The 21,568-nt window shown below is 42.3% G+C and overlaps 1 protein-coding gene across 5 annotated transcripts in view; it reads left to right on the top strand.

The window, feature by feature from the left end:
• LOC101170938 (RNA-binding motif, single-stranded-interacting protein 3) overlaps positions 1-21,568 on the top strand; it is a 365,275-nt gene that overhangs the window by 284,029 nt on the left and 59,678 nt on the right. For all 5 annotated transcript variants that reach the window (XM_011480741.3, XM_011480740.3, XM_023959620.1 and 2 more), the window contains one exon: positions 487-566. In XM_011480741.3, the coding sequence (XP_011479043.1) occupies positions 487-566 (80 nt within the window). The remainder of the gene's footprint in view (positions 1-486; positions 567-21,568) is intronic.

Genomic DNA, 21,568 nt, shown 5'->3' with positions numbered 1-21,568 from the left:
CCATCTATCCAACCAACCATATGGATTGATATGCAAATCCATCCTCTTATAAACCCATCCATCTTCCATCCTACCATCCATCCAGGCACCCATCCAAGAATTAATCCACCCACCCATCCATTTACAAAACCACCCACCCCTGACCGATCCTTCCGCCTTTCCACCCTTTCTAGCACCTAAACAACCACTCATCCACCCATCAATTCATCCATTCACTCACCCAACAATTTTTCATGTCTTTTGCTCATCCATTTTTAGATACCCACTTCCACATTAAACATTTATCTATCCACCCATTCACCCCCCCACACACACCCACAGCTTAGCAACCACCCAACCAGTTATCCAAATGTCAGTCCGAGTTCACTCACTTTCTTCGAGTGATATTTAATTTACAGGTCAAAATTGTCACTCTATCAGTTCAAAGGTTGCTCCATGTCTGATGATGAAGGTATTTCAAAGCGGACTGTGCTCCTTTTCTTTCAGGATGGAGTCTACAGAGAAGTGTGAAGTTGTGATACAACATTTCAATGGAAAATACCTGAAAACCCCACCAGGCATTCCAGGTGAGTCCTGCCTCCTTTCACTTTTCAATACTCCTGCCTGACACCATTCATTCCTTTATTGGAAAAAATCATCTCTTTACCAAGAAGATGCCTCTTCTCTAATTCAGTTATGGTAATTTCTCTTTTCAAATCTGCTAAAGTGCCAGATTCATGGTGTAAATTGTTATGTTTGACATCTGAATGTGATTGACATTGCTTTGGCTGAATATCTGATTATTTCTTGGGACTCATCTTCTGCATTACTTTGTCTATTTTTCCCCTCCCTGGTGGTTTTTTAGCTGTAGGCTGGAAGTTCTCGATCAGGAGAAAGCCCTTTTAATATTCACTCTCATGCCTCGGTGCTGTTCTTTGCAATCTACTTAAGAGCTTGCACTCTTGGCTCGTTCCTATTCTGCTGCTGTTCTCTGTTGCGTCTTCTCTCCTTCCTGTTTTCTCCTTTCTGAAGTCACCCCGTAAAAGCGCAGCCAAGGAGAAAACGGGCAGGGAAAAGTGGGTTAAAGGCAGTAGGATGATAAAAAAAAGTTGGTAATCTAGCCTGTGTTTGCAATGAGATCTTCAAATGTCTGCTTGGAGCGTTAAAACTCAGAAAGTGGAGCATTGGGGGCATCGAATCAGCTCTTTTTCTGTGCAGTTACATGATATAATTCTGAGATTATCTGAGATTAAAACTCGTAAATTTACGAATTTTTATCTTGTAGATTTACCAGAATAAAACTCGTAAATCTACGAGATTTTTCTCATAAATTTACAAATTAAAATCTTGTAATTTAACAGTTATGACTTTCTTTCTCGTAAATTTACGACTTAAAAGTCGTTCTTAAAGAATTGGGTTTTTTTTGTAAACTGGCCCTGAAACTGTAGTAGATAACAGCCAGAATGAGGTTAAATAAAAGCAATCAAATGAATGAAAACAAAATCTAAAAAACACGGTGTCTGGGAAAATAGCATATGCTTTAATGCACTTCTGAGGCCAGACGTTGCAGGACTTGAACTCCTCTGCGCATCCTGGGAGACAAGCAGGCCGTCCGGATGATACCGGGAGACCCCTGTCACCCCTTTGGCAATTTTATTAGAAACACTCCCACCAGCAGCTCTGGAACAGTCATAAATCGCTCCCCACTATTCAGTAATTTCTCAGAAAGAGTGGATTTAGAATGCCCATATGTGCTCAGCCACTGCATAGCCTTCAGCTATTAAATGCAAGGTGAGCAGTTATATTGAAGTTTAGGTGTAATAGGAAACCTTTAAAGCTCTAATATCAGGCTGGCCTTCAACTTTAAAGGGCTATCTTCCTGCTGCTTGGGATTTATTATTGTTAATGGATTGTTCAGGCTTGTGCCAAGCATGGTGATGTACCACCCTGATGGAGGAAATCCCTCCGTTGAATTAAAAATGCTAACATTTAAAAGGTTTGTTTAGTTTGTTTTCTCTGTGACACTTTTTTAAGGTCTTCAAATCAGTTTTTTTGTTGGAACAAAAAGAGGATTTTGCAAAAAAGTTTGTTTGAGCTCCTCGCAGCTGCAGCAAATGACAGTTTTTTATGTTTGCAGGTGTGTGTTTATATTTATATTTATTCCTGTGTTCAGATTAATGCCTAGATATTCTAATATTCGCTGTTTCAGGCAGCCAAAGCTACTTGCTGGATGCCGAAAGGCTTTTTCTGTGTCAGTGTGTGTAGGTGTCACGTTGGTGGGATTTCCCCAGAGCCCTTTGCAATGCAAGCCGGCTTGTACATCCATCCTGCTCTGACAGCTCAGCGGTGCACCCTGGGGGGCTCCTGCCACACACAGCACAGCGTGACGCCCGTGTGTGCTTTTTTTTTTTTGTGCACTTGTGTCACAGTCATGACTACTAAGCTGTGCAAGCGCTGACATAAACACAGACCACATTACTGCAAAGATGGTCATGCGTCACCACCTTTGACCTACGTGGAATCTCAGCATCTGTATGATGCTATAAGAAAGTCCTCCCCACTTTTTGGAGGACAAAGTGATGGCCCTCGGTCAGATGAATTCCTTGTTTTCAAGAACATGAAATCAATTTAAATGTCAGACAAAGATAACACAAGTAAACAAAAAAGGTCATTTTTAAATTAAAATGTATGTACAATGAAAAATTCCAAGCCTATAAGGCTCTAAGTAGAAATGTCCAGGCTCCAAGCCTGCAGACGTGTCTGTTGCATTCAAAAATGTGTTCAACTGTTTATTAGTCCAAGTCCACCACCTACAGCTGGAAGAGTCTTTCTTTCACTGCTCTATTCTGATGTATGAAGGACTTAGAGTCCTAGAATTCCGTCTGGGCACAAACTGCAATTATTAATTTCTCCTTCATTGACAATATTTAAACAGTTAGCACGTCCTTTAATTAATTAATACATCACTACTAAATCTGAGTCCCTGTTTGGTCAATTTTCGACCCCGTTTAACTGTTAACGTGTGTTCAATGGCCACACGTTTGGTACGTAGAGTCTAAAAACTCTCTTAAAAATGTGTGTGCTTTATGTATACCCAAGAGTTTTGAAGCCCGAAACACGCGTTTATGTAGAGTTTTTATTAAGAGTGGTTGCTTGAACACACATGGCGGAGGGTGGTTTGAATGTAGCTTCAGGCACATGCACTGATACGGGGTCGATCCAAAGGTGTTTTGGGTTGTCTGGGCCCGGAATGGTCGTAGAGAGGAGTGGCTGCATCTTAAAGAGAGTGTGGGTGTGTATTAACTCATACGACCGAGTAGTGACCACGCGGCAATGCTGCACACACAGGGTGTGCACGTGATTCGTGAGTGTACATAGGACGGCCATAGGATGTCCACACAAACAACACTAAGATTGTCTAATTTCCTCATTTCTAACAGTCAGACTGCAGCAAGGAGCGCGCCCGTATCACGTGAACAGCACTAACAGCCTCCATGTGCAGTCCACAGGATTTAAAAATAAAAAAAAAACCTGTATGACACGCCTGCGTCTCACCTACTTCCCCCTTACTCACCCTTAAGTGTTGTATAAAGCTTCATTACAACCTGTCGCCTGCAGGATACCCGTAGAAAAAATGTACCTGAACATTTTTTTTCTGCGGGTTCACTGAGCGATCTATGATCATGATATTTTGCACGGGCCACTGCGTTCCCCGTACAGGTTTGACCATTTCTTTACCGGCCGACAGCCCGTATCCACCAGAAAGGGCAGTTGGGACTGAGGCATAAGCACCGGTTAGGCCACCACTAGCAGCAATAAAATCTTCACAGCCACAAAGGACCAATAACATCTATTGTCCTCTGAAGAGGAAGTTCGGTCCTTTCATATTTTGCAGCTCTGTTGTTCTTCAGCCACATTAAAGGGTCTTTAGGGTCACATGACAGCATCTCTGCCAGGCTTTGAGCGGGCCACTCCACACCCCTCATTCTGTTCCTTTTCAGAGCTGGACTTGCTTCTGCTTCAGCTCGACATATAGATAAAGTACAGAATTGATGGTTCCGTTCTCACAAGACCATCACGCTGTAACCACTATTACTGACCATCGCCATGACAGTTTGATGTCATTTGTATTTCGACCCAAACCCCCTCAAAAAATTATACGTTTGTCTTGTCAATCCACAGTGTTTTCCTAAAAGTCTGGGACAAATCGACAGTGTTTTCTGGCAAACCCGAATTTTTCTGGTGTCTTTTACTCAGCAGTGGTTTCATTTCTCACGTAAAACAGAGTCATGAACTTTGACCTTAACGGAGGGAAGTGAGACGTGCATTCGAACAGCATCCGTCTGAGTTTCTTTGCATCGCAGCAGGATGTCTAGTTTTCGAAGATCTTTTGGTTTTCTTGGCTTTGTCAGGACGGTCCGCTAAAAGGATTTCCTAATCGAGAACAGGTGTGGCAGCAGTCAGGCGTGGGTGGGGCCAAAGAGACTGAAGTGGGATTCCTAAAAACACGAGAAACCAGAGTTATTCAATGCTTTGAGGAGTTTGAGAGACATTTTTTACTAGTCTTCATTTGGACTTTTTTCCCACTTAAATATATTTATTTTTCGCAGCATTTTGCGTTTATTTGTGTTATTTTTGTCCGACATATACATAAATTTGTGGATGTGGCAAACAAATAAGAAATCAGGAGAGGGTCAAGCACCTTTTTCACGGTCTTCCTGTTCAGGCTTCCAATGTGGGAAAACAAAAGAGGAATAGGACTAGCAACTTTTCCAGGTCGTGCAAAGAAGATTTTCTAATTCAATAAATTGGAAAAAAAACATTTACCAAAATATTGTGAAAGTTGAATACATGAATCGTTGGATAAAACTGAACGAAACAATATGACCTACCACATGAACATTTTAGGAATGTGGGCGTGGTTAACAAAAAAAAATCTCTATTGCCAAGAAAATCCAAAAATGTACTTTTTCCAATTCTTCTAAAAAGTTGTTACCTCCAGGTGACCAAAAAATAAAATGGTTGCTATGGAGATGAAACAAAAAAGCCCCCATTTTGAAAAAAAGTATTTTGTCACATTCAGCTCAGACGGGGGGCAGAGGCAGAGGTGTATCGCGCAGATTTAATTTATCTTTTAAATACTCGTCCATTAGGAACAAAGCACCTTTCCAAACTTACCCATTTGGGGCATGGCCTAGCAATCCTCGACTCCTGTTAGCAGATTCTGCAGAAATATGCACCCATCGATGCTCCTAATAATCTATCCAGGTCAGGTTTGTTTGGTAATACCTGGTTGATATGAGATGTGTGTAGCAGTTGTCCAACAAGCCTGCCACAGAGGCCTGCTTCAGCTGCTCGGCTCGGCCCACCACTGATTGGGATTCAGAGAGCGGGACTTGATCGATAGCCCCGATGGAGCTCCACGGCTGTTTAGCCATTCTGCGCCATGCGGCAGAGACTCTCTCCCTGTCGCTTTTGTTGGCTATGAGCACACATGCATGCGCACACAAATAAGACCTCCTCAACCACACATCTAGCTACCCAGAAATGTGTATAGATATATAACCGTTTACCTGCAGAAATCTTCCATAAAAGCCTAACGTGAGAAGATCAAAGAGTAATCATTGTTTTACTGAATGTGGATTTATGCAATTGACAAAATAGATGGAATTTGTGAAATGTTACTCCACCAATAAACTGCACCTGAAGTGAGGCCAGCAGGGATGTATTATGGTTTACTCTGGAACCCGGTGTACAAGGAAAGTCGGCGGGAGTGCAGATAAAATGTGATTTAATCCAGCGGCTCTGCTGAGCTTCACTGATTAAAGCCCCACAATGCATTAAACAGCTTAGAGATGACACCGTATGGTAAATGTAATTTGAACTACATACATTAGCCATTGTTTGGTTTTTGCAGGTAAGTAATCTCGAATGCAAACAACGTATTTAAGGAGGGGAAATTGAAAAGCTTGAAGAATGCACTGGGCTGATCTTTACCTAAAACTTCATTTTGAACAGTTTTTTGGCAGCTAAACAAACAGCTTGATGTGTTTTTCAAGGGACTTAATAGTGCTGAGCCTTGAAAAAGGCAGCGAAGATTAAAAAGTTGGGTTAAAACCAAGCAAACACAGGTTCAATCTGGGCTAAGATGTTTGTTTTTTCACCTCTGTTGTTGCTCGCTCCAAAGTCCTCTGGCCAAAATGGCATGAAAGCTGAAAGTTGGCTTCAATAATTTCCAACAGAGGCTGGATAAATAATGAAAAACCACATCAGGAAGGAGCCGTGGCGGCGCTGAGAGATGCAGCCCAGCGGAAACATGCAATATGTACAAGAATTGCTACGTTTTTATACAGTACTTTGGCACCGCTCAATTTAACTTTATCTGTTTTTACAATCACGTTTTAAACCAGCATGTTTCTGTCAATTCTCACTCAGTTTATTTAGCCCCACGCTAAAAGTCATTTCACAGCAACACCAGGACTTCCCTCACACATGGGGGAGAAATTCTCCGTCTGAATGTGTTTTGATCTGCTTGGTTTATTCTTCTAGTTTTCCCAAACACGGCACATTCACCTTTGTGGTGCTATATTTTAGACAGAATTCACCTTTAACTTAGTCCGTCTTTTGATCTGTTTTCAAGGCAGCGTTTTTTTTAATTATGCTGTTTTTAGCCAAAATCCAACAACCTGTGTCATTTTCTAGGACATAGTTTCTGCAGAGCAGCAGGAGTTCATAAGAAATTCACCTCTGAGTTGTTGGCGGGACTGTTGGTGTGGAAGTAAGCCTCTGCTCATTTCCCGTCATCCCTTTGTTTACACTCTCTCCAGCTAGCTTAGAGCCCCTCACAACCTCAAGCTAAGAATATTGGTGCAACAAAAATGTTGCACAATATCAAAGCTATCCACCTGTATAGTTTAGATCCAGATTCCAGCTCAGACGAGGAAAACAAAGACGTTCATGGATCTATTTGTCTGACAGTGGATGCATCAAGTCAAGGAGACTTGATCGTCTTAATTTTTCTTTTACATGTGAAAAATGCCACAAGAACATGTCACCGCAGCATAAAAGACAGCTCTCAGCTCATGAGCTGCTAGTATTTCCCTCTTTGCAGAATTTTGTTCAGAAGCCATGAAAGGTGGTGGGGGGGTGGGGGGCTGCGCCGTAGCAGGAAAAAAAAGATTTCCTCCCTGCTGGCATCCTCGCCAAGACAACTGTGCCAAGATGGCAGAGACAGCCCACGGTATTAAAACGTCCCTCGCTGAATTAAGACTCGTCCCAAATCACTTGTTAAGTCACAAAAAGCTCTTCTGAACCTGTCAGTCATACTTGAGTAATCTATGTTAATGTCTGCCATCCCTCCCACATTCCCCTGGCTAATAACTGGCCTGTCGCAGCCCATTTCTGTCCCCCATGGCGTGTAGATTTAACATTTAGCCAAGTAGGCCAGTGGCTTAGGTTGTCATGTTTCTCCATTATTTATGTATTTAGCTGTGTCCTTCCTCCTTTTTTTGACACAAATAAAAGGTCAAATGCTATAGATTATTCGTTTACCGCCATTGTCAGAGCTTCCAAACCAACTACATGTCTCCCTCTGTTTTTTTTTATAACTTAAGTTTTATTTTTCATTTTTGTTAACAAGATATAAGACACTTGAACATGACATCAAACGAATTGAATCTTACAAAGAGAAGAAAACGAAAGAAAAAGAATGATAATAATAACTAAAAATAAATAGATAAAAAAGACAAGGAAAAAAAAAAGAAAATTGAACATGTCAGCCACCATTCCAGAAATGTAAACACGTTATACATCGACCAGTGAGTTTTTATATACAGTCCATTTGTCCCATTTTTCCTTAAAATGTCTCCCTCTGTTGGTGGTCACAAATGGCAGCTTTTCTGCTGCAGATATCAGACACAATACAGCCCCTTTCAAATGCACTTAACAGGATATTACATCATAATGAAAGCGACCTCTTCGCTTGAACCCTCCACCCACAGCCCCCGATTTCACCGCCTCTCATTAGAGGCAAGGACACACAGGAAGTTATTACTGAGATCCCCAGTAAATCAGACAGCTTCTTGAAAAAGGATCAATTTCCCCCGATGCACTTTCTCATTATAACCTTATCTCTCCTGCAGACATTCATCTGGATTTGTCACGCTTTGTTTGTTTTGCCGCTGAACTGTATCATTCATGAGGTTTGCAGCAGGACCGGGGGAGCCGCTCCGTACGGATCTGTCACCGAGACGGAAAGTATTCAGCCACTGCAGTCCATTTCCTGACGTGGTCTGAGCCATTTGATTGGCTTTAAAGTTTGTTTAGACAGAGACGCAGAGCTGGGCTGTCTTAAGAGGTTCAAACATAAAAGCAACGACTTTGCTCTCCACTCAGCTACGTCTAATATGAAGAGAAACATGTTGAAGGACAGTTACCATGACAAAAAGACACCCAGCTAGGCAATCTAGCGACATGCCACTGAGGAAGTGTGACTGGAATATCTTTAGTGTAAAAGAGAACAGATGGAGGAGGGCAGAAAGTTGTAGGTGGTGCAGAACACAGAGGCATGAAAGTTGGATCAACCTGTGCTTTTGGAAGGTTAAATTTGAGCGCAGTTCCGGCTGCTGCATCTCTAACTGATGAGATGAAAGGATGACTTTGGCTTTGCGACCGCTTCCTGGGCTTGACCTTCGTGACACTGGCCCAGCTGTTCGCTATGTTGATCCTCTATCGTTCCTCCTCCCACCCTGCTCATACCTCTCCTTGCACATTTTGTTGTCCTTGCTTTTATGCTCTCCCTCCTGCCGGCCCTGCCTTTCATCCCTCCCTTTTTCCCTGCATGCACTCCCATCCTCTCCACTCCACTAAATCACTTGTTTTCCTGCACGTGGCTCCCTCGTGCTCCTCTGCATGTCTGAACACCAGTGGACCCTCCTAGTGCAACCTGGACGACCACTTCTGGCTGTTTTGCTCTTTACTTTGTGCGTTTCTGCCTTTTTCATTGATACGACTCTGTCAAGTTGTCATTTTGACGGACAGTTGACCGTTATGGCACAAGTCTGATGCTCAATGAAGTGGTAATTAAACTCCTCGAAATGGTGCGCTGGAATGTTTAAAATGCTCGTTTGACATGAGGCATTAAGAATGAGGAGCGTCATGTTCAGCTCCACTGCCACAATAGACTTGGGCAGCACCAGTAAACGTGGAACCAAGAATAGCAAACCTGAAGGTGACGGCAGTGCGGTGAAGATTTCCCAGTTGGCCATGTGGAGGCTGACTAATCCCCAATCTAATCGTTGGGGCACATGCTTCAACGGGTTGTTTCCCTCCAGCAGAGCCATGTAAGCACAGGTTAGTCAAGGTCACGGTCCGTCTTGTATTAGTGACGGGGTTGACTGCATTGTCCACAGGATGGAGGTCGAACGTCCCTGGCTTGGTTACAACTTTTTAAGAACTCTTCCGTGTAGATCCATCAAGTGTCTCTTGCTTGATCACATTGAACTGGAACTCAGATGTGTGGCTTGTCCTGGTATACATGGTAGCAAACCTCACCTGTCTGAGTGTAAGACAATGCTTCCTGTTGCAGCTGTGACTTAGTTTAGAAAATAAATACAGGTACTTATCAATCAAGTCCTTCTGTAAAGCGATTCGTGAGAGGCATTGAGTTTCAATTGAAACCTGAGGTCTTGCAGTGCGTCAGTCCACCAAGACACGGCGCAACAGGAGTTCCAAAATCTGAGCCTTGGTGAGGGACTCAGCTTGATCAGACTTGATTAGCACTCAAACATGGCGCATGTGCATCTTATAATTGAAGATGAAAAGTCAAAATGAGTCTCCAGTGTCAGTGCGGTGGACTGTCATAGCAGGTCAGTTTGTATCTCTGTGGGCTGAAGACTGATGCTGAATGTCATGGGAAACTAATACAACTCATCTCCATTAAAATCCAGGTTTTCAACGACAAACAGAAGCCTGCCTTTTCCGCCCAAATCTAGCAAAGCATTCCACTTTGGAGGTATGAAACGTCTGTGTTATCTAACAGAATCTGTGGATTCCTGTCAACGTAATCTAATGCAGGGCCTGAGGCAATGTTTTTCCTTTGGAAGGAATAATATCCAGCCTTTGAGCAGATAGAGGGGGGTCACTGGGCTCATAGCCTCCTGGCTGGCCTGCCCGTCCTCCAGTATGAAGATTAAGTTGGCGAGGAGGATAATCACGCTGCAAGGTCTCTGTGGTATGCATGCGATGTAGAAGGCTGACTCCTTTTATACTCCTACACCTTTCAGGGCAATCAATCCATACAGTCCCAACAAATGAAAAAAAAAAGTTCCTGTCATTTTGGAATTTCACTCTAGCATACCCTTAAAAGGTTTCACAGTAAAAAAAAAATATATGTAAACATAAAGGGACAGCCGGGTCATTTGGCTGCCTGCAATGGTGTCCTGGTGCTTGCGTCAGGGAAGCAGAAAAAAGATGCAGGCATCAGTTACACCCAAACGTCACTATCGCTGTCCTAGGACACAGAGGGCGGTGGGATAAATGGAGCTGCAGTCCCCAAAATAGAGCTGGAGTCTTCATCTGGTGTGTGGGAACAAGTAGAGGTCACCGTGGTCAGCAGAGTTATTTCTGCAGTGCCATCGGACTTCCAGTAGAGCACGCCCATTCATTCGTCCAATAGCCTGTCAGCAGGTTGCAGGACGTACACAACAGAAATCACACAGCGGGAGTGAGACACGGGTTATTCCAAGTAATTTGCTGTGGAGGTGTCCAGTTTGTCGCCTGAGCTTTTTGCGTTGTTTATTCTTATCCAACCCTAGCTGGACTTTGAGGTAAAGGGCAGTTAAAAACTCCCCTGGTGGCTTGTTATTCTTTATTTTGAAAAAGAAATTCCAGCAATCTACAGCTTCTGCTCAGTCTAGAAGTGATTTAGAGTTGTGAAATCATGGATGCTCACTTTTTGAAGCGAAAATAGAAAAGTCAAGTGCACTTATCTGCCAACAGAAAGGCTTTTTGCCTTCTCCTTTTCCATCCTTTGTTCTTTTCTCTGTCTTCCTCTCATACATCTGCACAACCACAAGTAGTCCATTAGGAGTGTGTTGCTTTCATTACCTCCATCTTGGCCCTGAGACAGCCTTCAGAGTGAAGTACAGCGGAGTGAAGCTGGCGAGCACCGCAGTATATACAGGGAGAAGTCTGGTAATTGCCAGCTCTCTGTTCTCTTCATCCTGTGCATCAGGTGGAAACTATGAATGCACGGCGTCTGGGGACCATCCCGGTGTGCTGCACTGCATCTCCCTACAACTGTCTGTACCCCCACCGGGCACAAGTAATAGGGGGAAAACAGCCAGCTTAAAGGCCTCGGAGAGTCCAACAACTGCCACTCTAACAACACACTCAGGGATGAGGAGGGGGAAAAAAACGCAGGCGGCCCACAGTTAGAGAAGAGAAGCGTCGAGGAAATACTCTCCCTACAGTACAAATCTCACTTTTCATGACACGCCTGCTTCACAGCAGTAAGTGTCTCTGCAGGAGTAAAGTCTGCTTCTCTCAGGAGGAACGGTTGGTTTGTCTTTTCTGATCTGCCCCGAGGCACAGCCGGGGGTCAGGAGACAAAACAGTTACGTTTTTAAAAAGTCCCCAAAAGAGTTTTAATAAACCAAAAATCGACTTGACTTTGATCAATTTCAGGATATTTTTGTTTCAGAAGGTGTGTTCATAAATTCATTTAGATGTGTGAGAGGGGTCCGGTCCAACACAAAAGATTTTCAAATACGATTAAAATTAATAAAGTTTGGCCTTGATTACAAAAGGGGATTATTCAGACATACCTCTGGTTTGTCAGAAAATTCAATACACAAGAGGCCTTCAGCTCTCTTCTGTTTGCCCAGCTGTTGGACAGGACAAGTTTAAAAAATAAAAAATAAATAATAATAATAAAAAAAGTAAAAAAAAAAAAAAAAAAAAAAACAAATAAAAAAAAAAAATTAAAAAAAATTAATAAAAAATAAAAATTAATAAAATAAAAAATGTAAAAGAAAATTTAAAAAAAAAATCATTTAAAAAAAAAGTAGACGTGTGAGACGGACCATGTCAAGAACGGAAAGTATCTGAAATATTTACATTTGTGATGCTAATTCCTAAATATCTGCAGTGATTATTATATGACAGATGAAGCACCACAGAGATTTTATTGATTTCATTTTGCAAAACAGACCACTTATGAAGTTTTTGTTTTAAAACCCCTTTTTCAAAAAAACTATCAAAGTGAATCAGGAGCAGCAGAAGCAGCAGAATCAGCTGGTTTAAGCAGCATAAATGGTTAAAGAGTTGCAGTAGTTCAAAGAATGTCAACACCGGAGCTAATTGTCTCTCTACCGTTTAATACTGAATACATCTTCAATCCACTTAAATAGTAAATGACGCTTTCTTGTATCACACACATATTCACATACTGGTGGCGGCTCCACTGCCGAACACTGGCGCCAACCTTCCACCAGAGGCACAGTGGGGCAAGGACACTTCGACACATGGGCGGGCAAGGCGGGAATTGAACCTGCAATCTTTCGATCAGAGGTCGACCACCTCGGCCACTTAAAACAAACAAACAAGAAAAACATATTTATTCTCTAACATCATGTACCGTATTTGTAGCAAACTTATTAGAACTGCAGTTCTGATAAAATGTCTTTAATCCATTTTATGTTTGGATCAGTTGATCTTTTACTATGATAATAAAAGCATTTGATCAACAAAAGTACATGTCAGTTTAAAGAGAAATACAATGTATTCACAGTATTTTCTGTTTGTATGCAGACCCTAATGCTAACGGTATCACCGATTAGTTAGCCTTTTGTTAGCTAACTGCAAACTGTTCTCATGGCTTAAATTGTAAAAAACTGAAATATGTTTTTTCTTGATCTGTAGTTTCTGTCATCAGAATAGAGTTTGATGAGGCAGACATTTGAGCATAAATAAAATGACAGAAAAGACTGTAGAATAAGAGGGGGGGGGGGGCAAGGTGGACTTTTGTGATTAAAATCTAGTGTATGTCGGATATTAATAAACTATGTTTTAAAAAGTCCAGAACTTTCTGCATCTCTCAAGTCTTGTATCAAAGTATCAAACACCAAAAGGCTTAATTGCCTACACTTTTATAGTTTTATTTATACTGCTCGTTAACATTTCTTTACTTAATGAACTGGTTCGTGCAGCCTTGCTGTAGATATCTGAAATGCTTCTGCGATGTAACGTCTTCAGCAGAGTCCTTCTTATCCTCGCACACACACACACACACAGATTTGTGAATTAGCTTGAGCGGTTCGTATTTATCTTCCAGCCCGAGATGTGATTTTGCCGCTGATCAATTTTTCTGGATGTCTTATTTAGGTAGTGAGCGGTGGGCTCTGTACAGCCAGGGGTTTCAGGGAGATGCCTATCCAATTTCAGACAGCAAAGCAAATGGCCTTGGAGATCAAGGATTAGACATCAGATTTCTATGTCGAGCTAATATTGATTCGCTGTGCCCCCGGTGAACTCTGGCTTGTGTCTTCTGGCTGTAAGCTCTTAAATGTTTCAGCTGCAATGGCCCCATTCGTCAGAATGGTCCCTGATCTATACAGACACTCTTATTTTGTTTTCCAGCCCCCTGTTTTCTGCATGTCAGGGTTGGGGGGCCTGCTGGAGCTTGTCTTATGTGTCACAGGATGAGACGGAGGGTAAATGCCGGACAGATTGCTGTGTGGTATCCGTGTTATTCTGCAGGACCTCCTTTAAGCTGCCCATCCACCTGGATGACGTAGGTTGGACACCTGATCGTTTGAAGGCAGTATTGCCCTAAATGACCACAGACCATAAAATAAGAGACAGGCAAGAAGAGAAATAACTTGTGTGTAGTGCCAGTCCCCTGCGGCTGCTTACAAACATAAGAAACCCAATACATTTGTCCTACTACTGATTGTGTTTCAAATGTCACATCAGAAAGGGATTGTGTTGATAAAAATGTCTGTTGTTGTTCACCTTTTGGCATATCGGGGTCGCCACAGCGAATCAGCTTTCACTGCTTCGCACAGGTTGTATGACAGAGAGTTTTACGCGGATGCCCTTCCTGATACAACCCTGTATTTTATCTGGGCTGGGGACCGGCACAGGGGGACCCAGACTTTGGGTAGTGCAATAGTTGTAGCGCAAAGGGTCTTGTCTATGGATCTACACTGGAAGAAGTTCATCGTGTCCCCTGGGAAGCGAACCCTGGTTTCCTTCGGTCCTACACCCAGCCGACCGAGCTATCCATGTCTAAAATGTAAAAAAGAACATTTAAAGACAGCGCTACATTATTAGCATGCATTGAGTAAGCTAAAGGCACGCACTCAACCCAGTTTGCATGGTTTGCGGAATCTAATGTGAGCTCAGTGCTGCCTCACCTCACAGCACACGGTGTAATTAAACAGGAAATACCCCAAATTCAGCAATTTTAAGAATAAAAATGGTTAGAATGATACATATAGGTTGTATTTATTGCACAGATTAGTGGACACGTTTATTTTATTATTATTTGACATCCCCTGATGACAGGGGAGGTACCGCCTCCCCTGACCGCACATGCCTGCTTAAATGTTTGGTCTTCTGAGCTTCATACATTCATTCTGCCCGTGAGACATTTTCCGTCCACACTGTGGACTTTGTCTCGTACTTTTAATGCGGAGCTTCGTGCCTTACATTTCCCTGAAAGTCGGCCTGCCCTTCTACATCGATGAACCCCATCATGGTTCACTTGCTATTGAACCGAAAGGCTTATATTTAAAGAACGAAGAGGAGCTTTTTGTCCAAACGCAGCTGACCGTCTGTAGAAACCCACTCTGGTCTGGACCGCACAGTAATGGTGTGAAAGCTCTCCTGTTCGAGGCAAGGCGCAAATGTAGAGAAACACACAGCTCCTCATTCATTCATGTGCAGCAGAGCAGGTCCGTGCCATGTCGGGAGGATTCTTCTGGATCTTTGCTAGTCTAAACGCAAGAGTTTAGAGCTTGTTGTTTCTTCAGCTCTCATCTCTTAAGACCCCCTCACTGTGCAGCTGATGCTGATGAGAGTCCGACCACCCAGGGGGAGAACTCCCCACTTCAAAACCCCCGGTCTGGATTTATATTTTCTGCATTCTTGCAACAAAGGCATTAAAGGTTTTCACCAGTTGTAATGAATTTTGATAAACGGTTCCATACTGAGAGAGCTCTCTTCATCCCATTTCATCATCTTCCTCCCCAAAGTCTGACTTCCTGCCACTTCACCATCTGTTGGGCAACTTTGAGTTTGTCTAAACTTTTTTTTCTTCTCTACGCTGAATTAATTGTAACATTTCTTCAAGTCATTGAATTCTAAAAGCTTCTGCTGCGATGGTTAGCGAAGGCTTTCAAAATAAAGAATAAACTATTTATCTGTTGTCTCAGAGAGTTTTCCGAGGTAAATTTACGAGCGGTTCAATATGTGCAAGGAAGGACAAACCACGTTCAAGTCCCTGCAGACTCACAGCCATTATAAATTAGAACAGAGAATCCAGCGGGGGGGCCCCCTGCCGGGACCGTGAATGAATGAGAGTCGGGCGCTCCTCTCCAACACGATCCAAATAACCGCCCATCGTATTCTATAAGGAACTGGCCTCATCAGATCCCCAAATTAGACTACACATCATGGTGGCGGGCAGGCTCGTTGCCGTTGGTGACGGATGAGAACACGCATGGCGATGAGTTTGCCTCGGCAGCAGAGCGTTACTGTTTAGGTCATTTGACCGTTGGGGATTTTTGGACAGAAAGTTTTGGGAGAATCAGAGACGTTCCAAAACTCAATCTCTGATAAATCCACCAGATCTACCGCAAAAAGAGTTTCCTTTACTCGCCTTCAGTAATTCCTAGAGACAGAGATTATTCTTTAATGTTATCACTAAAGCTTGAAATGAGAGAGAATAGAATAGAAGCTTGATTGTCACTTGCCCTTCATACCAATCCTTTCAAGGCTGAGTGAAATAGCATTTCCTGAAACCGTGAGAGTGAAAGTTAAAAACGATAAGGTAAAAGAGTAAAAAAGGATTCCTAAAATAAATAAATAAATACACTCCACAGGCTCTCCATGCTTCATTTGTTATGAAGGCAAGTTTTTGAGTGTCAGTCTGAGTTTTATGTACTGCAGAACAAGAATCCGTTGAAAAAATTGGGTTATTATTTTAACAGTGAGGCCAGAATGTATTTTAATCTCTTCCTGTTTTATAAATCAAATCACCAATGCCAAAAGAGCCATCAGTTTAACATTTAGACCCAATATACAGTTCTTTCAGACACCCCAGTGCTGTCCTTAAAGCTGCGTTAAGGTCAACTTTCTTTACTTCAACTGTGTTTTTTCTTGATTTCTTCATATGTCTGTGTTTCCCAGAGGGTTCAGAACATGAGCAAAAAAAAAACACATTTATCCCACAGCAGCTGCACCTCCAGAGAGACAAAACCTTTCATTACGTCTGAAATTTGAAGCAAAGACTCGGAAAGTTGCTGTGAACGGGTCAGCCCGGTTATTGCTCCAACGTTCCCATCTCCGAGGTCGAAGATCGTTGCAATCGAAAGCATTTCCAGAGCGGAATTCAGTTTATTTTTCAATGAAAACGGATTCGGTTGAAACCACATAAAGTGGTGGAAAATCGTTGCTTAAAGCCTCAGTTTGATTTTTATTTGTTTAGATTTTTTCTCCTTGTCTGTTAGGATCATTAAAAACTAAAAGGTTAATTGAAAATACCAGTTTATTTAGGCCAAGACTATCTTACCTGAAAATTATAGGCGGGAAATAAAAATATACATATCATTCTGAAATTATTTAGTCATAAAAAACCTTTTTATGTGTTTATCCCTAAGAGATTTACCAATTACGCTATGACTTTAGCATTTTTGTTTGTCAAACTGTTGCTTTATTCTCTGGAAACAAGGAAAGACTTTCCTTTTTTTTGGAAGACCATCTTGAAATTAGCGCCACTGCTGCTCAAGAAGAAAGAGAATACCTAAGTAATGAATGAATTATGAGCCGTGAGACGTCTGATGCCCTGTTTGAAGTTCTGAAATATACACATTTTTTGACAGGACAGATGACTGGGGTCTGCTTTGCATGTTGGCTCAAACTCTGGACTTAGATCTTGGCGTTTGCCATCCGTCATTCGTTTTTCCTATTAATAAACTGCTGTTCTTTCTAAAATCACAGAACATTTTTAGATTTTTTTTTATAAAGATAAAACCCTGAAAGGGACTAAATGGGTTTAGATGACGTATGAATAAACAGTAAAAAGAATTAAAAATGTAAAAATGAAAATAAAGAAAACAGTTGGGGGTTTTTTTAACTGTTTTTTTTTTTTTTTTTTGTAGAAGTAAAGATGATATTCTGGCTTCAGAAAAGAGCAAAGACCTGCACCTGCAGCCTCTACCAGACGGTGGAAAGCTCTTTTCAGCACAGCTTTAATTACAATCTCAGCTCAGACGAGCTGGCCTCCACATCCACGCAGTTGACCAAATCCTCTCACACACGGCCGCCGCACAGGCTCACCCGATCCGTAATCAGCCGCGGTGCCACCCTTCATTGATCCCCAATCAGTTACAGTAAACAGAACACTATGGAATCCCCCCTCACAAAGCTGTCGCCTCCACCCCTCCCATCTTTTATTAGTCGTGTGTTCTGCCTACATCGATCATAAATCACCGTCACTGGCAGCATTGATCGTCAATCACCATCAGTGACATAATCGATTTAGTTGTTCCCTCAGCTATAGGTTTGCCCTGAGCCCTGAGCCCACACTGCAGCCTGGCTGTGGCATATTGATCCTCCTTCAGATACCCTATTGAGGGCTCTGTATTGATAACTCATTTATTGTGCTGTAATTTCATTTTTTGCCTGTCCATTACGTTATTACTGGAAGGTACCTTTGGTGTAAACCTCGTTAACAGACGCCACCTTTTGTGGCCTCATCATGCTGATGCAGCTTTGCTGTGATCGCGGCGAAAGTTTCTGCTGCTTCACTTTTATTTGATATGATTTTACAGAGTCTCTCCTGAAGAGTCTGTGAAGCCGAAATGCTTTTTAGGACCCACTCCAATCACCTTTTGATCTATTTTCAAAAAATCCTGTGTCGTTTTGCAGGACATAGTTTCTGCAGAGCGGCAGGAGTTTTATAGAAATTCACCTGAATTTTGGGCAGTACTGTTGATGCAAACTAAACCCTCCCCCATTTCCCATAAATCTGTTTTTACTCTCTCCCGCTAGCTTACCACCCCTTATAACCATAAACGTAACACTACTGGTTCAACAAAAATGGCGAGCAGTATCGGAGCTATCCAGCTGTACAGTTTATTCCAGCTCAGATGAGGAAAACATGGATCTACTTGTGTACAAGTGGATGCATCAGAATGGGGTGGAGTAGGGAGCTTGTTGCCCCCCCCCAGTATAGTTTCACGTATGTCCGTTCCACGTATGTCTAACGGACTTTTCAAGCATGTACCACAGATGTATTACTTTTATATCGCGCATACGGTGCACATTTCACATTATAATTACTTAAGTGACACGCGAATCACTAACAAACTGCACATAAACAGCGCAATAATCCCCCACGGTTTATGTTTCTACATTGATTTTAATGTTCTTTGCGTGGTTTATTCGTATTTCTTCCGTGGTTTTTAACGTGGTTCATTATTGGCAGATCTGTAAAAATGTATTATTAAGACCTCAACGTTTATCACTTCTTCCTCGTATATTCAGGTATGACCATTTTTCAACCATGTGTAATATGTTCGTAGTGGCTGTGTGACACGGCGTTTACCTGGTAACCATCACCGATGCACTCTCAGGTTCTGTAGACTGCCGGGCTCAACAGAACATCGCCTTGTTGACTTAATGTATTTTGTTTGTCTGGAACATTAGATGGAGCCAGTTTAATGCTGATTAGGGGGGTTTTGGGTTTGAACGCTAAATGTTGATATTGAGTCACTCGATTATTTTACCTTTTTTCAGAAGAGATGATGATGATCTCAGTGCTGAAACATATTCATCATGTGGTGAAACTGTGTCATGTGGTGTCAAATTCGCTGCAGGCCTGCTGGACGGGCAGCTCTACTGAATTACCAAGCACTGACCTGCGTGATTCATCTCATAGATGCGAGGTTTCATGGATCACTGGAGGTGTTGGCAGCGTCAGAATGCTGTGCTAACAGGGACAGAGTAAGCTTTACTCTCTGCCCACACAAGCAGTGGCACAGACATGAGAGGCACAGCTCAACCCCCACAGGCACGGTCCAGCAACAGTTGCTTTCCCCTTCCTCTGCCGCCGCCACAAGCGCCTGCCATGAAAGGCCAGCACTGCAGGCCATCACACCCAAGGTCAACAAGAACTATACTTACACAACATTATTCCTCTGCTGTAAATCCGGTCGTTCCTGATCACAACACCCCAGTTTTTTTCCTTATTTTTGTCAGTTGCGGGATTTTGAGACAGTCAAGTGGTTTGATGTGCTTTAATTGGATTTTTTTGGACCTGTCTCAGCTTAAAATTAAATGTTTGACTTATTATGTCACCCATTAGAGTAAAACATCCAGCTGTCAAAACAGATTTATTCATTTTTTCAGGCCAATATTTCCTTATTTAGATATAAAGACGGTGTTACAGAACCACTAACATTTTTTACATCTATTTATAAAACATGAAAACATGAAACATTCATTTGGTCAACAAGTTTGATTAATTGCCCGAAAGGGAGTGAAATAATACATTTTGCACATCCTCAGTTTTTTTGGTAATTCTATTGTTTGGTGTAGGTTTCAGGATGTCTTCTGCTGAGGTTTTATCCTGAATACCCACCATCGCTGGTGGTGATAATCTCATACCATACGCTGTACTGTGAACCAGCTACAGTGCAGCTGACATAATAGGACAGCTGTGAAAAGAGCCCATGGTTATTAAGGCTTATTGCAACATAGATGTGGAGAATCTGGAGCCGTGGTTTTAGCATTAGAAACATTTTTCTGACCACAGTTTGCTTCAAGACCAGTTTGTCATTGGAAGTGAATGCAGGGAGAATTGTCTGCTTTTAAACATTTTCATTAAAAAAATATATCTTTTTTGAGACCTTCACTGGAGAAAATGTCACGGCAGTTTCCACTCTGTCTGCTTTGTTGTTTTTTCTAAAATGTTTACTAACCATGGCAACACTAGCATCGGGATCGGTAAGTGACATTAGCTAATGAAGCTAAACTGAAGATCTAATTTAAGTGCTACCTCACAACGTCTTCTCTAGAAGTCTGGAAACTCACTGCCTGTTCTGCAGCTACTGCTTTGAATGTTACCACATTCGTTTATTAGCAGCATGGGAATGTGTTTATACATGAGGGCTTCAATATTTAAACCTCTATGTTTAGGTAAAAGTCTATCTTTTTCAGTGTCAGATCATTTAAAATCGTTTTTTTTTTTTACTTTTTGACTGTCCTACGTTGAGGGATTTTAATGTTTTTGCATTCCCATAAAAAAGTTAAGTCCATTCTTGTGCAATAAAAGAAAATACAGAGTTTCTGTAATTTATCATCTATAGATAAATAGATAGATCTATCTATAGATAGATAGATAGATAGATAGATAGATAGATAGATAGATAGATAGATGGAAAGAAAACATGATAAAGGGAGGCTGACAGAGGGAGTGAGAGATGGATTAGCATGTCAGAGGCTCCCTACATAACATTACTCTTGTTGAGTGTGCAATAGCTCATCGATCAGGCTCAGCTGTCATCCCGGACTCTTCCCTGCATTTCCCCTCCCGTAATCCATAACGGGATCTGAGGCCTGAACTCCTGGCCCGACGCAGGAGCTCTCTGCGGAAAAGTCCGGGCCAGAGCGGATCAATACCCATGGAGCAAGAGTTGCAAATGTACGGAGAGAAGCAAAGCGTTGTTGACATCCTTGTCCCTGCGCTCGTCCCACTCATATAGATGAGCTCTTCGGTATGGATTGAGGCGGAGGAAAACTGGACTACACTTGTCATATCTCCCCTCTGCGGGTCGCCTGCCCCCTCGCGTTCCCTTCCTGTCACAGTCTCCTCGTGTCTTTTCGCCGGTTTTTGACACTTGGTCCTTTCCATCTATCACGCTCCCCTCTTTGCCGTGCGCTCTGCTGTGCGTTCGCTCCGTTTATTAGGCTGTGTCATTGAACCATGCGTGCCATCGCTGTCAGCAAAACGGCTGGCAGACTGTCTTCATTTCCAGGCTGAGGGATGTGAGGCCAACGTGGCAGTTGTGAGAGCTATCGACTGGGATCCGTCAAAGCCCTCCCTGCAGAAAAGCTGCTTCTGCCTGCTTTCCTACTTGGCAGCCATTCTAAGCTTGTTTGTTGGACTGAAAATGTCGGCAGCAGTGCCGTAGTTCTTTGTCTCCTGCTCTAACTTGACGTATATTTAAACACGCTACCTGCTAAGCTGTTGAAAAGGTTCCTCGCAGTTTCTTTTTTTATGGATCTTGTCTTTTTCCTCCTTCTAGGTCAAGATGATAGATGGGAATCAGTCACTTGTTGATCTAATTTGTGATTGCCTTAA

This window comes from Oryzias latipes, chromosome 11, assembly GCF_002234675.1.
Source record: "Oryzias latipes chromosome 11, ASM223467v1".
In the NCBI taxonomy this organism is placed as follows: domain Eukaryota; kingdom Metazoa; phylum Chordata; class Actinopteri; order Beloniformes; family Adrianichthyidae; genus Oryzias; species Oryzias latipes.
The sequence above is the reverse complement of the archived record's forward strand: the minus strand, read 5'-3'. Positions and strand labels throughout refer to the sequence as shown.